General features: G+C 31.6%; 1 protein-coding gene across 1 annotated transcript; it reads left to right on the top strand.

Moving 5' to 3' along the window:
• Positions 1–1,166: 1,166 nt before the first annotated feature.
• Positions 1,167–5,959, top strand: LOC126885621 (uncharacterized). Its single transcript, XM_050652248.1, has 3 exons — positions 1,167–1,926; positions 2,050–2,368; positions 3,778–5,959. The coding sequence occupies exons 2-3, from the start codon at positions 2,212–2,214 to the stop codon at positions 4,386–4,388; spliced, it is 768 nt and encodes a 255-aa protein (XP_050508205.1). The 5' UTR covers positions 1,167–1,926; positions 2,050–2,211; the 3' UTR covers positions 4,389–5,959.
• The last annotated feature ends 7,567 nt before the right edge of the window (positions 5,960–13,526 follow it).

Below are 13,526 nucleotides of genomic sequence, written 5' to 3' on the forward strand. Positions count from 1 at the left end.
ACAAAGAACTTGAGGAATTACATACCAGTGATTTCTCGCAAAACAAAACATCTTTTTGTATTTTTTGGGTCATTCTAGGCAAAAAATGATCTGACAAGTTTTTTCGTAGGATGCATAGTTTTCGAGATAACCGCGGTTGAACTTTCAAAAAATCGAAAAATTGCAATTTTTGAACCCGAATAACTTTTGATTAAAAAATAAAGTAGCAATTCGGCTTACCGCATTTGAAAGTTTAAGTCAAATTATATCGGTTTTGATTATTTGCATTGCTAAAAATTTATTATTTTATTGTTAAACAAAGCTATAAACACCTAGTGCGTGACTGATGTTTTCAATGATTTCTCATTTAAAATCCAACGAGTAGGTAGAGTAGCTACAAGTGCAAGCGAGGCAATTTCTACGTAGCATGCGTTAAAACGCATGTATTAGGCACGGGAAATACTATGTGTTTATAGCTTTGTTTAACGATAAAAAAATTAATTTTTAGGAATGCAAATACATAGTCAAAACCGATATAATTTGACTTAAACTTTCAAATGTGGTAAGCAGAATTGCTACTTTATTTTTTAATCAAAAGTTATTCGGTTTCAAAAATTGCAATTTTTCGATTTTTTGAAAGTTCAACCGCGGATATCTCGAAAACTATGCATTCTACGAAAAACTTGTAAGAATATTTTTTGCTTAAAATGACCCAAAAAATACAAAACGATGTTTTGTTTTGCGAGAAATGGCTGTTATGTAATTCCTCAAGTTCTTTGTCTATAACAATATTATCGACATCTCGACATACGGTCTCGGCACCTCTTTCGCAGTGAACGGAACTGCCAACAACTACTCGAACGCCAACGGAGATACCACAAACTCTTCATGACACTTACTGGTCGTCTATCTCCATATCAAATTACTAAAGCTAAAGTGGAAAACACTAATGTGACCCGTTTCTTCAACAAAATATATGAATTCGTATTGGACTATGTTGTCGTGACAGATTTTAGGTTTTTTTATTTTTAACATTAAGTTTTTAAACCCATACTTTTTGAAAAAAAACTAAAATTAGTTATTTAATAAAACAATAAATCTTTTGTAGTGTTTTCATGTGATGTCTGGGAGTAGACAAGATTGATGACAGATTAGGGTCTGACACATCGGAAACTCGATCTACAAAGAATCGTAGATAACGAGAGGATCATCGTAGGAAAAAAATTTTGCATTTGGATCCATATCAAGGTCGGTAATGACAGTGGTGTGTTGTTGGTTGTCTAACGGTTTCGAATATAACCTTTATCTTTTATGTACATATTTACATAATCTCATCATAATTTTTAATATTTATTTTATGTGCTTTTTCAGGGCTGTGGCTTCTGGCTTGTAGTTATAAACATTGGTCTTATTGCTAAATATATTACCTTTGAATATATAAAACATCTCACAGGTCGTAGATAAAATGTTTGTTTAATACTTGTGATAATAAAACGTATTCTTCCCAAAAGGCGTTGAATAAACATTACAGACTATTTCATAATATTATTTTTAAAGAAGTGCTATACGAGTGTCATCAGTGCAATAAAACTTTTCCGTCCAAAAGAAAACTGCAAGAGCCTCACAGCAAGAATCACAAAACGTTTCCTATCCCAGGCACAACATTTCAATGTGATAGATGTGATAAACTGTATGCATCAAAAAAGTATTTGAAAATACAAATACATTCTCTTGGCAAATATGAATGCCATACATGTGGATCTATTTTTGACACAAAAAATGAAATATGTGATCATATAAAATTACATAATATATGTAGGAACCTGTTATGCCCATTCAATGAGTGCCAAGAATCTTATAACAGATACAAACATCTTGGTAGTCATATCTCAGATTATCATAATTTACATCTGATAACTGAAACATATACATTCAGTACTAATGAAGGTAATAAAGTTTTTCTGATTTTTTTTTTGTAAGTACTTAAAAGCTGTTAGGTACATCAACATTTTCTCTTTGAACTTGGTCTAGCCAAATACATTAATAGCAGCCTTTTTCAATTGTTTTCAGAATTCAATAAATGGCGTTCTGCAAAAGAACAAGAACTGAAAGCAAAATATATTTTGTCTACCAGTGAAAAAAAAATTAAAGGAGGGTGTAAGAACATATTATATTTGTCATAGATCTCAAGCTCCACAGATAACAGAAACCCCTAAAAGAAATGCGAAATCTATGGGAACAAATAAAATTGGACGTACATGTCCATCTACTATGATTGTTACAAGTAACCAAGAATGCATATCAGTTGTTTTCTTTCCTGTACATGTTGGTCATTATAATGAACTAGGGCGTTTAAGAATTGATGAGACAGACAGGATTAAAATAGCAGGTAAATTATAGAAAAAAATAGATACTATACAAAACTAATATACAGTACGTAAATCGTTCATCTGGACATAGGGAATATACATGGAGAGAATTGTGGCAACTGAGCTAACCTGTGTTAGTTGAAGCTTCTGTTCAAGTACAAGTGTTTGGTGCAATAGAGCTGTTTGAACAAATAGAATGAGTGAGTTTTGAAGCAAGGCTGTCCATAAATAAATCAAAAACAGAGTTTATGATTAATGAGTTAATAATTTTACTTTAATTTTCAAAATATTTTTTATTTAAAAAATAATTTCAAAACTAAACAGTTTTCTGTCGTATTTTGGGATTATCTGTCAGTCGAAATGAGTTGTGAATTTTGAGGTTGATGCCCCTTAATGCTAATAAACATATTGTCATCGAGAGAGCTCAATTGCCACAAGTATGTCAATATAATACAATGTATGTATTTATGTATCTAAATATATACAATGTATGATCCCTATGTCCAGCTGAACGATTTACGTACTGTTATTATGTTTATTGCGAGGAATTAATTATATACCATGTGAATAAATAAACATTATTTTCATTTTTTTACCTATTGGATGTTGATCTTGTCAATATATCGATGCCTCAGAAACCAATCAGTGTAAGTTAATAAGTGTTTAAAAAGAGATAATAAGATGTTTGTGAAAGTAGTTGCCGAAAAATAAGGATTCAATAAAAATAAATAAACCCTCTTTATTTATCATTATATTCATAAATACGAACAAGGAAATTGTAATATATGTATATAATAATATGTGTTACATCTCTTAAGCCATTTTTAGGAAGAATGTGACTTACACTGATTTCCGATGTTAACTCACAATGACAACCTCTCATGGATTTCGTCTGAACTAGCTTTGAGGATGTTTTCATTGTCAAACGCTGAGCGCACATGAATAGGTAATATTCATTATCTATTCACATTTCAAAAAAAGTTGGCATCGATGTTGTATATAAAATTTGTAAAAAAACATGTAAAATAAATAATTAATATAACCTACTTGCTTCAAATGCATGTGCGCTCAGCATTTGACCAAAGAATATATATACTCTCCTAGACGAAGAGTTTGAATGGTATAGATGGTCACGTTTATTTGTACCTTGAAAATACTGTAGTTCATTGTCAGGCCACATGCACCTACTCAATTGGTGCACAAAATCCTATGCTGAAACGTTACAGGACAGTACCCTTCTATAAGGTCTATATCCTTTGGTTTGACATTGAAAATACACTTAAAGCTAGTTCAGCCGAATTCCACGAGAGGTCGTCATTGTGACAATATTGCGAATTGACTTCTGAAGCATCCATATAATAACACCTAGGAACAAGAAGTCCTTCTTATAGCTACTAAAATATGATAATAGTATTTATTTTGTTTCTAGGTAAATTGTCTCAAGGGGTCCCAATAGGCAGAGTGATATTAGAGAAAGTGCACCCAGTGGAGAGAGTTCACTTGATTGAAAAAAAGGACCTTACCAACATTGTACGAGATTTTTCAATTGGATACACTATCAAAAGGCACAAAAATGATGCAGTCAGTGTACAATTATGGGTCAAAGCCATGCAATTATTGGAAAACAACCCAGTTTTATTTTATAAAAACAGTGAAGAAGATGATGAGGGAGTGTTTGATAAAAATGATTTTGTTTTAATAATAATGACAGAATTTCAGAAAAAGTCACTTATTTCATTTTGTCAAGACAAAATCTGCATTGATGGCACTCACGGTTTAAACCAGTATGGATTTCAATTATACACAATTGTTATTGTTGAAGAATATGGTTCTGGGGTACCAGCAGCATTTTGTTTTTCAAACAGATCTGATGAAACACTCTTTCAACATTTTTTTCAATGTATTAAAGATAGTGTTGGATTATTGTCACCAAATGTTTTTATGTCAGATGACTATAATGCATTTTACAATGCATGGAAATCAGTTATGAGCGAAGTACCTAATAGACTGGGTACAAAATTCTGGAAAAATATTAGATAAGAATAAAAGATCTCACAGAAAATGTGTTGGAAGTCCTCATCTCACTAATTATTGATTCTATTGAAAAAGGTAAATTTCCAGAGTGCCTAAAAATAGCCATCATTATTCCTCTTCATAAGGGTAGTGAAATATCTAATACCTACAATTAGAGACCTATTGCACTACTACTGGTACCCTCCAAAATTATTGAGAGACTCATAAAATCCCGACTTACGTCCTTTCTCGTTGAAAACAACATATTATCACAAAATCAGTTCGGCTTTTTAAATAATAAATGCACCACTGATGCCATGTTTTCTGTACTACATGAGGTTTATCAAACTGAACAATAATCTTCACATTGCCACAGTTTTTTGTGACTATGCCAAAGCCTTTGACTGTGTAAATTACATTTTGATAAAAAAACTAAATTTCTACGGAATTCGAGGTATTTCTTTAAATTGGTTCCAATCTTACTTGGATGATAGGAAACAACTGGTTAGAACAAATGGTACAGACTCTAGTCTCAAAAACATTGTATGTGGGGTACCTCAAGGTTCAGTATTGGGTCCTCTACTTTTCCTGATCTTTATTAATGACATCACTAGTTTAAAAATCAAAGGAAAAATCTTTCTTTTTGCTGATGATACCAGTATAACTTGGAGCAACTCAAATATTGCAACTCTTCATGCTACTATAACTTTTGATCTACTTACAATAAAAACCCGGTCTGACTCTAATTTACTCTCCTTTAACGTAGATAAAACAGTAGCATTAGATATCATATATACAATAGCAAAACAACTCAGGAGCTCTTCAACCCTTACCTCTTAATAACAGCCAGATCAGTACCGTTGATTCTGTAAAAGTTCTTGTTATTTTTACAGAATCATACATTTAAGGACAGCATCCTTAAATGGTCCCTTCATATCGATTTGTTAAGGAAGAAACTATCTTCAGCTTACTATGCTATAAGATCTGTTTCGAATAAACTCAATTTAGCCTAGACAAAAGCCTACCTATCTGAAAGACCATATTATTCAGTAGAAGATTTTCTTAATCAATAACTAAAAAATTACAGTACCCTTGGCACAAGTAGTATTTTTATTATTTTTTTATCTATGTTTGAGTGTCGTATGCAGCAGCTTAACTTTTAAACTTATTAATTACTAGGTAGACTATGAAATTTGCAATTGATTCTTTCTGTTTAACTTCATTATTAGTACATATTATTTTTTAATTACATTGATGATTTATGTAATTTTAGTAAATTTAATTGTTGTTGTTTTGTTTTCTTGACTTTTTATAAGCTTTGTCGATAAAATTGTACAATTTTTCATGACAATAAGAGCCCACGCAGACTGCAGACTTTTTAGTCTGCTTCTTAATCAGTACAGAGAGGTATGCAGATGCGCACACTACACCGATTCACTGATGCATATCTCTCTGTACTGATTAAGAAGCCGACTAAAAGTCTGCAGTCTGCGCGGGCTCTAAAGCATATTTCTCTCTCTCTCTCTCTTCTCTATAATTAAGTGTAATGTTGTAAATTATTGTAACCTGTGTGTAATAAATGTCTAACAATTAAAAAATCTGTTTTTTACTAGTCAATAAGGGGTAGGCGCAAAATCTTGGTCCAATGCTGTTTAAATGCATTTATTTTTTTTTTGAATCCTGAGAAAATTAGTAAATATCTTTGAAAATTTTAAAAGCAGAATGAAAGATTACATTATTGCCGACGGCCGAAAGTCTCTTAGAATAAATAAAAAGTTTATTTTTTCTTTTCAATAAAATATTTAAAATTAAAAATCACACTAAATTTTTCTCCTTTTCTTTCATCTCTGTAACTTATTAAAATAAACATTATAGAAGTTTACAGGGACTTTCGGCTCTTGGTAATACTGTATTTGCATTCTGCGTTTAAATTATTCAAAAATACCTATTAGTTTTCTCAGGAATGGAAAAAATGAATGCATTTAATTAGCTTTGCACCTATCCCTATAAGTCATTGACATAGAAGCTAGAGTAACATCCTACAAGCAAAATGACCATTTTGAGACAAATGGATACAAACTGTTTACTTTAGTAGGTACCTACTTACCAGAAATAAGTTGTTTAAGCAAATGAAGCTTAATAATATGTAGGTAAGCCTATTTCATCATTAGTTTTGGCTAAAAATGCTTTTTAGTAATAATTAAATTATTTTTTTAAAATTACGTAGGTATATTTATTATTTCATAGGATCTTATTTTAAAAAAATCATTTTAAAAGCTAAATAAACACAGCAGTAAAATACATAAAAGTTTTATTTGTTGATTTACTGATAAATACATTAATGTACAGCCTATAATAGTTACAATTTATTTAAATCTGGTTAATCATGTCATCTTCAACTTGCTGAATTCTTCAAAAAAACTTTTATTTTCTTCAGGTAGGTAATTAAAGGAATCCTTATGAGACATTATATTATATCTATGCTTGTTTTCAGAGAATTCTGGGCATTGGCCTTATTAAATAAGTCCATAAATAATCAGCACAGCCATAGAAAAAGCACATAAAATGGCACATGCACATAAACTATAAAATAAACATTAAAAATGATTAAGATTAAAGTTAAAGTATTTAAAGATTTTATGTACATAAAAGATGAAGGTTATGGTTATATTAGAATCCTTTAGACAACCAACAACACACAACTGTCATTACCGACCTTGATATGGATCCAAATGCAAAATTTTTTTCCTACGATGATCCTCTCGTCTTAGATAGGTTGTTGCAAGGAGTGAAGAATTTAGTCTGTCAGTAAACATAAAGAAATCAAAATTTATGGTTATATCAAAGAAAAATATCAGAAACATCAATCTACACGTAAATAATAAGACAATAATAGAACTAGTTCAGAATTATAATTATTTAGGGACAAACATTAATGAAACAAACGAATATACCAAAGAAATCATAGCTAGAATAGAAAAGGCATAGAAGTGCATTCAATAATATGAAACAAATATTATGTAGTAGAGATTTCAGCCTAAATCTTGGAAAACGAGTATTAAGAGGATGGGTACGTATTTTCGCCTGCAATGCTATTCAAATGGGGATTCATTTTTTTCGAATCCTGAGAAAACTAATAAGTATTTTTGAAAAATTTAATCGCAGAATGAAAGATTACGTTATTGGCGAGTGCCGAAAGTCCCTGAAAACTTCTATAACGTTTATTTTAATAAGTTACAGCGGTGAAAAACCAAGAGAAAATTTAGTGTGATATTTAATTTAAAATATCTCATTTAAAATAAACTTTTTATTTATTCTAAGGGACTTTCAGCCCTCGGTAATAATATAGTATTTCATTCTGCGTTTAAATTTTTCAAAAATATTTATTGGTTTTTTTCAGAATTTGAAAAAAATGAACACAATGTCCGTGGTAATATTTCCAAATCTATCTTTGTCATACAACGCACTCAGTCGAATAGAATATTGTCAGCATACTGTCAGTCAGACAGTGTCAATCAGTGACAATTTTAAGTATTTGACATGGCATCCGGAATATTTTAAGTTGTTGATTAAATAATATTGATATACTACATTCGCTCTCGCGAGATTTTTTTTGAGACATTCGGAATAGGAAACGTACAACACAAAAATTCCTACCTCACACTATTAACTGCTAAAATCAACTCAAATCAACTTAATCTTTCATTAAAAAAAGAAGAATTATTAGAAATAGTGGGAGTGTCTACTAATCTCATAAAATTTTGTGAAGTTTATTTCTACAAAATATTTTTATTTTGTACAATAAATAATTTTCTCATTTGCTATCAATACATTATAATGGTTTAAATAAATAAATATTGATTGGCGTAAGGTTTATGTTATTTTTATGTCTGTTTACTATTAATAATATTGGATATGAGTAGGTGCGTTGGTTTTGTAGTAATTTCCAGTCACTTCTGACAACTGAATTTTTCAAAAAAGAAATTACTAACGTCAGTGTCAAAAAAAATCTCGCGAGAGCGAATGTAGTATATATAGTGTATTTGATAAATAATTGATTTAAGACGTGAACTTAATAAAAAGTTATTTATTGTGTTTTATTTGTGGAAGATCCAAGCAGAGAATACATCAGGATAATATCTTCTGTGGTCCAAGTATTTTGTTGTTAAATATTTTCAAAGTTGTAAGCGTTCCATAGTAACAATATGTTATTAAAAAATCACTTTAACACTTTTCCTCTTTTCTCGATTGAGTATTAGTTTTTGTTGTACATATAAATTATTACATATCCATACCAGTGTGAATTTTACTACACGTAATTTGCCGTGTAAAGACAGAAAAAGTAGGGATACCCGTAAAATATTTTCGAATTATGTACCGCATTATGTAATTCGCAATATTTTACGGCTATCCCTACTTTTTCTGTCTATGCACGGCATATTACGTGTAGTAAAATTCACACCCACCGGTATGAATATGTAAACATTACTAGAATGTTATTCTACTTGACAATGTCATCATTAACTTTAAAGAGATGGCTTTTGAATGTTCTTGGATAACTGTTATTTGTATAATTGCATATTATTAATTCAGTTAATAAATGTGATAATTTTTTCACTAACTATGTATTCAGTGATTGTAATCATTTATATGTACAACAAAAACTAATACTCAATCCAGAAAAGAAGAAAAGTGTTAAAGTGATTTTTAATAATATATTGTTACTATGGAACGCTTAAAATTTTGAACATCTTTAACGAAAAAATACTTGGATCACAGAATATATCCTGATGTATTCTCTGCTTGGATTTTCCATAAATAATAAACAATAAATAACGTTTTTGTTAAGTTCACTCCTTAAATCAATTATATATCAAATACACTATCAATATTATTTAATCAACAACTAAAAATATTCCCGATGCCATGTCAAATATTTAAAACTATCACTGTCTTGTCGTCATATTCTATTTGACTCAGTGCGTCGTATGACAAAGATAGCGAGTGTTCGATTTGGAAAATATCACCACGGACATGGTGTCCATTTTTTTCGAATCCTGAAAAAACTAATAAATATTTTTAAAAAATTTAAACGCAGAATGAAAGACTAAATTATTATCGAGGGCCGAAAGTCCCTTAGAATAAATAAAAAGTTTCTTTTGAATGAGATATTTAAAATTAAAAATCACACTATATTTTCTCTTAGTTTTTCACCTCTGTAATTTATTAAAATAAACATTATGGAAGTTTTCAGGGACTTTCGGCCCTCGGTAAGAACGTAATCTTTCATTCTGCGTTTAAATTTTTCAAAAATAGTTATTAGTTTTCTCAGGATTCGAAAAAAATGAATCCTTATTTGAATAGCATTGCAGCCGAAAATACGTACCCATCCCCTCAAATTGTTATGTATTTTATGTTCTTTTGTGTGGTGTGGAGACATGGACTCTTAATAAACAATGTCTCAATAGATTCAAAGCATTTGAAATGTGGACATATCGAAGAATGCTGAGAATCTTCTGGACAGACAGAACCAGGCGCGGATACAGAGGGGGTCAAGGGGTCCATAGACCCCCCTATTGTATTTAGTTTATAAGTATTTTTTTTATTATTTATTATTGTTTTGTGTCAACCAGAGCTCAATTCTTTTGATACCATAGGTATCTGAGATGACTGAATTTTATCCTTAGAGTAAGTGTGAGTCGTATGGATAAATCTGGACAAAAAAATATTTGCGGTACGTCTGACCCCCCTATTATGAATTTCTAGATCCGCGCCTGGACAGAACAATCAATGAAGAAGTACTAAGAAGAATAGAGAACAGCAGGGAGATAGTGGATTCCATCAAAATAAGAAAACTACAATATTTGGGTAATATAACACGTGATGACCGAGATGAACTCCCTAAAATTAATAATGCAGGGAAAGATTCAAGGAAGGCGCAGCATAGGTAGAAGAAAAATGTCCTGGCTGAGAAACCTCAAAGAATGGTTTGGATACAGCTCAACTGAACTCTTTCGGGCTGTAGTGTCAAAAGTTAGAATAGCAATGATGATTGCCAACCTTCGTCGCGGAGATGGCACCTAAAGAAGAAGAAAGATCTACAAATTAACAGGCCTCTGCAAGTTGTATCACATCATCCAATAGCTACCGGGATTGGCACAGTCACACTCAATCAAACAACACAATAATAATAACAAATCCTTATTATTTATCTGTGTGTGTTCACAAAGAGGGGATGGCATTAGTTAAACTTTTTGCCACAGATATTACTTATTATTTATAAAGTACCAATAACGCCACCTGTGGTAACTTGATAATGGACAGTGACAGTGATAGTGTGACGTCAAAACGTCAAAAATTTTCCAAACAAAGCAACTGTCAATTGATTATACACGTGATTTGTGTAATCATTTTTAATTTTATTTCGTTTTAACAATCATCTGCACATTTTTTCTAAAGACACAATCCTTGTTAGTCATATCAATCATATTGCTTTTAATTTTATAAATGTCCTTACACAAAATCCAGGATTTACACACTACATAGTACTTACTGCGTTTCTTCAGGTTTTTAATCAGTCCTATTTGGAAATATGGTGGGAAATATACTATGAGCATTGATTACAATCACGGGTACCCAACACATTACCATTTTGTAAAAATTAAATATCCTACAAGCAATATATTCCAATTATAAAAACGAAAACAAACACCATGTGTGAATTTTGGCTTTGTTTAGAAACCATTTCAGAGTAGCCAACATTGATTTGACGTCACGACTATCACGGTCCATTGCTATTTCGACTCTGTTCCTTGTGAAACAACGATTCTTGTTCTTGAAATGCTTATCCGTGACGAATGTTTGCGATCATCGTGGCAATATTTGTCTTATCTGCAGCTGCAGCATAGCAGTACGAAAAGATTCAGAGATGTATTGAACCAGATTTCGAGGTTCTTTAAACAAGATGTTCGTCTTCTTCCTGGACCTCGCTTTCCAAACAGTTTACCTTGCAAGAGGGCATGTGTCGGAATAATGGTAGATTTCGAGATTTGATAGTGGTCAGGTACGTACCTCAGTTCTACTTCTCTCATCTGGGATGTTAAGTATTCTCCAATATAGCCAGGAGCGTCATTTGAAATTTTGTTTGGGGGGGGGGCAAGCACTATATATATTATACATTATATATGATGTTATGATGAATATTGATGTATTTTTTGTAAATTTCAGTCATTTTTTAGGGTCAGGGGGGGGGGGGGAAATGCCCCCCTGGATGCCCAAATCACGCTCCTGAATATAGCCAAATCTCAAATACAGTGGAACCTCGATTATCCGTCAGGGCACCGGACCAAGGGTATGACGGATAATCGAAAAGACGGTTAACAGAACATTAAAAAAAAAGTTCATAGTACATATGGCTCTCAAATTGTATTTGTATGTTTTATTTGACAATAAAAGAGGTATTTATGTTAGTACAGTCGAATCAGTTTGATTTAAAATATTCCGAAATCTTTGTTTGTTTTATTGTGACTTCACATTTTGCAACGGCTGAATTTCTTAATCGACGTAAAATCATCAAATCTAATAATTATTGTGCAGTGCGTTTTTATTTTCGGCTTGCGATTCTAAAAATAGAACTCTAAAAGCATGGTATCATTTATCATTACCTATTTAAATTGAAATTTAATCCAGAGCCCTGAATAAGAACAAAACTTATTTACATAAAAAATGCGGTGGTAGCATTACTGCACGTGTACATTTCAACGAATTTCGTTTGGCTTATCGCAATGCTCAAATAAAATGAATTGACGACTAAATTTTTACTTATGTAGTCAATATAACAACTTATGTATGGACCCTGACGGTTAACAGAGGTGACGGTTAATAGAGAGACGGATAATCGAGGTTCCACTGTAAATCGAATCTACTGCACACATCTTCGTTCAAGGTTCACGATTCGATACCATAAAAAATGACAGATATTGTTCGTCCGCTATAACTTTTCCCATGCGTCACGATTCATTTTCAAACAAATTAAGTCAAAACATAAAGTGAAACGAACGTCGATGTGTATATACATTTTGTATACTGTATACTATATACTGTACACATCTGCGTACGTTTCACTTTATGTTTTGACTTAATTTGTTTGAAAATGAATCGTGACGCATGGGAAAAGTTATAGCGGACGAACAATAAGACGTAGCATCGCAACTTTCTTACCTTTATATTAATAGAGATGTTGTGGCTCTTGAAGAAGGTGTCCCTCCTGTTGAAGGTAGATGCTTTTCCGATGCGCGTTCTTATTCCTGGTTGTTGGACCATTCTTCCTTTATTATGGTGCCGGGATACTTGTAGTAGAGTCATTCTTTCTACATGGGGATTGCTTGATGTAAAGTTGACCTTCTCTTATTTTTTTCTTGCCAATTATCATGAGCTTTGTCTTCTTTACGTTTATGTTGAGTCCATATTGTTGACTGTAATACGCGATTTATTTCATAATGACTTGTAGGTCTTCTAGGTTGTTCGCAAATACTATTGTGTCATGCTTCTACATATCTGATATTGTTTAGCGGGTACTCGCTTAGTAGAAAGCTTCGAAATATATTCTTTCAGGGTAGAGATTGAAGATTAGGGGACACGAAATACCCCAACAAACATTTTAAGTTGATTTAACGTTTCATCAGCTAATTTTAGAAGCTTGCATGTTGAACAAAGGTAGTCGATTAGTTTGTTTATGCATCTGTTCAGATTCTAAACAGGCGAAAAAGGAGAAGATAATCAGCTTAAAGCTGAATAAAGTAGCATTTATTAGCGCTTCTTCAACTTTTATATGGCTATTCATATTGCTACTGTACCACTTCTGCAAAATGAAGAAATACTTATTCAGTTTCTAAACAGCTTTACTTTCAGCCTTTGTTCAGCTGCTTTTGACCAATTTTCACGTGTTATATAATTTGTTTCCTTGCTGAAAAGTAGCTTTTGCAGATATTATACAGTCTATTTTTCAACTCTTCTTCAGCTTTTTATAAATAAAACAAAAATGTTTTTTTTTTATATATTTATTACGATTTATTATCGACATTAGCTTTCTTTTAACTTCAATTTCACACTTATTTTATTATTTTATTTAAAATCGTAATACTTACTTTTTTTATTTTATAGTGT

Source organism: Diabrotica virgifera, chromosome 1, assembly GCF_917563875.1.
Source record: "Diabrotica virgifera virgifera chromosome 1, PGI_DIABVI_V3a".
Classification (NCBI taxonomy): Eukaryota; Metazoa; Arthropoda; class Insecta; order Coleoptera; family Chrysomelidae; genus Diabrotica; species Diabrotica virgifera.

Excerpts from the sequence above, each read along its gene's own strand:
- LOC126885621 (XM_050652248.1), top strand. The coding sequence starts at position 2,212 with ATGGGAACAAATAAAATTGGACGTACATGTCCATCTACTATGATTGTT. Across the intron at positions 2,369-3,777 it reads AGACAGGATTAAAATAGCAG|GTAAATTGTCTCAAGGGGTC; the intron begins GTAAATTATAGA and ends TTTTGTTTCTAG.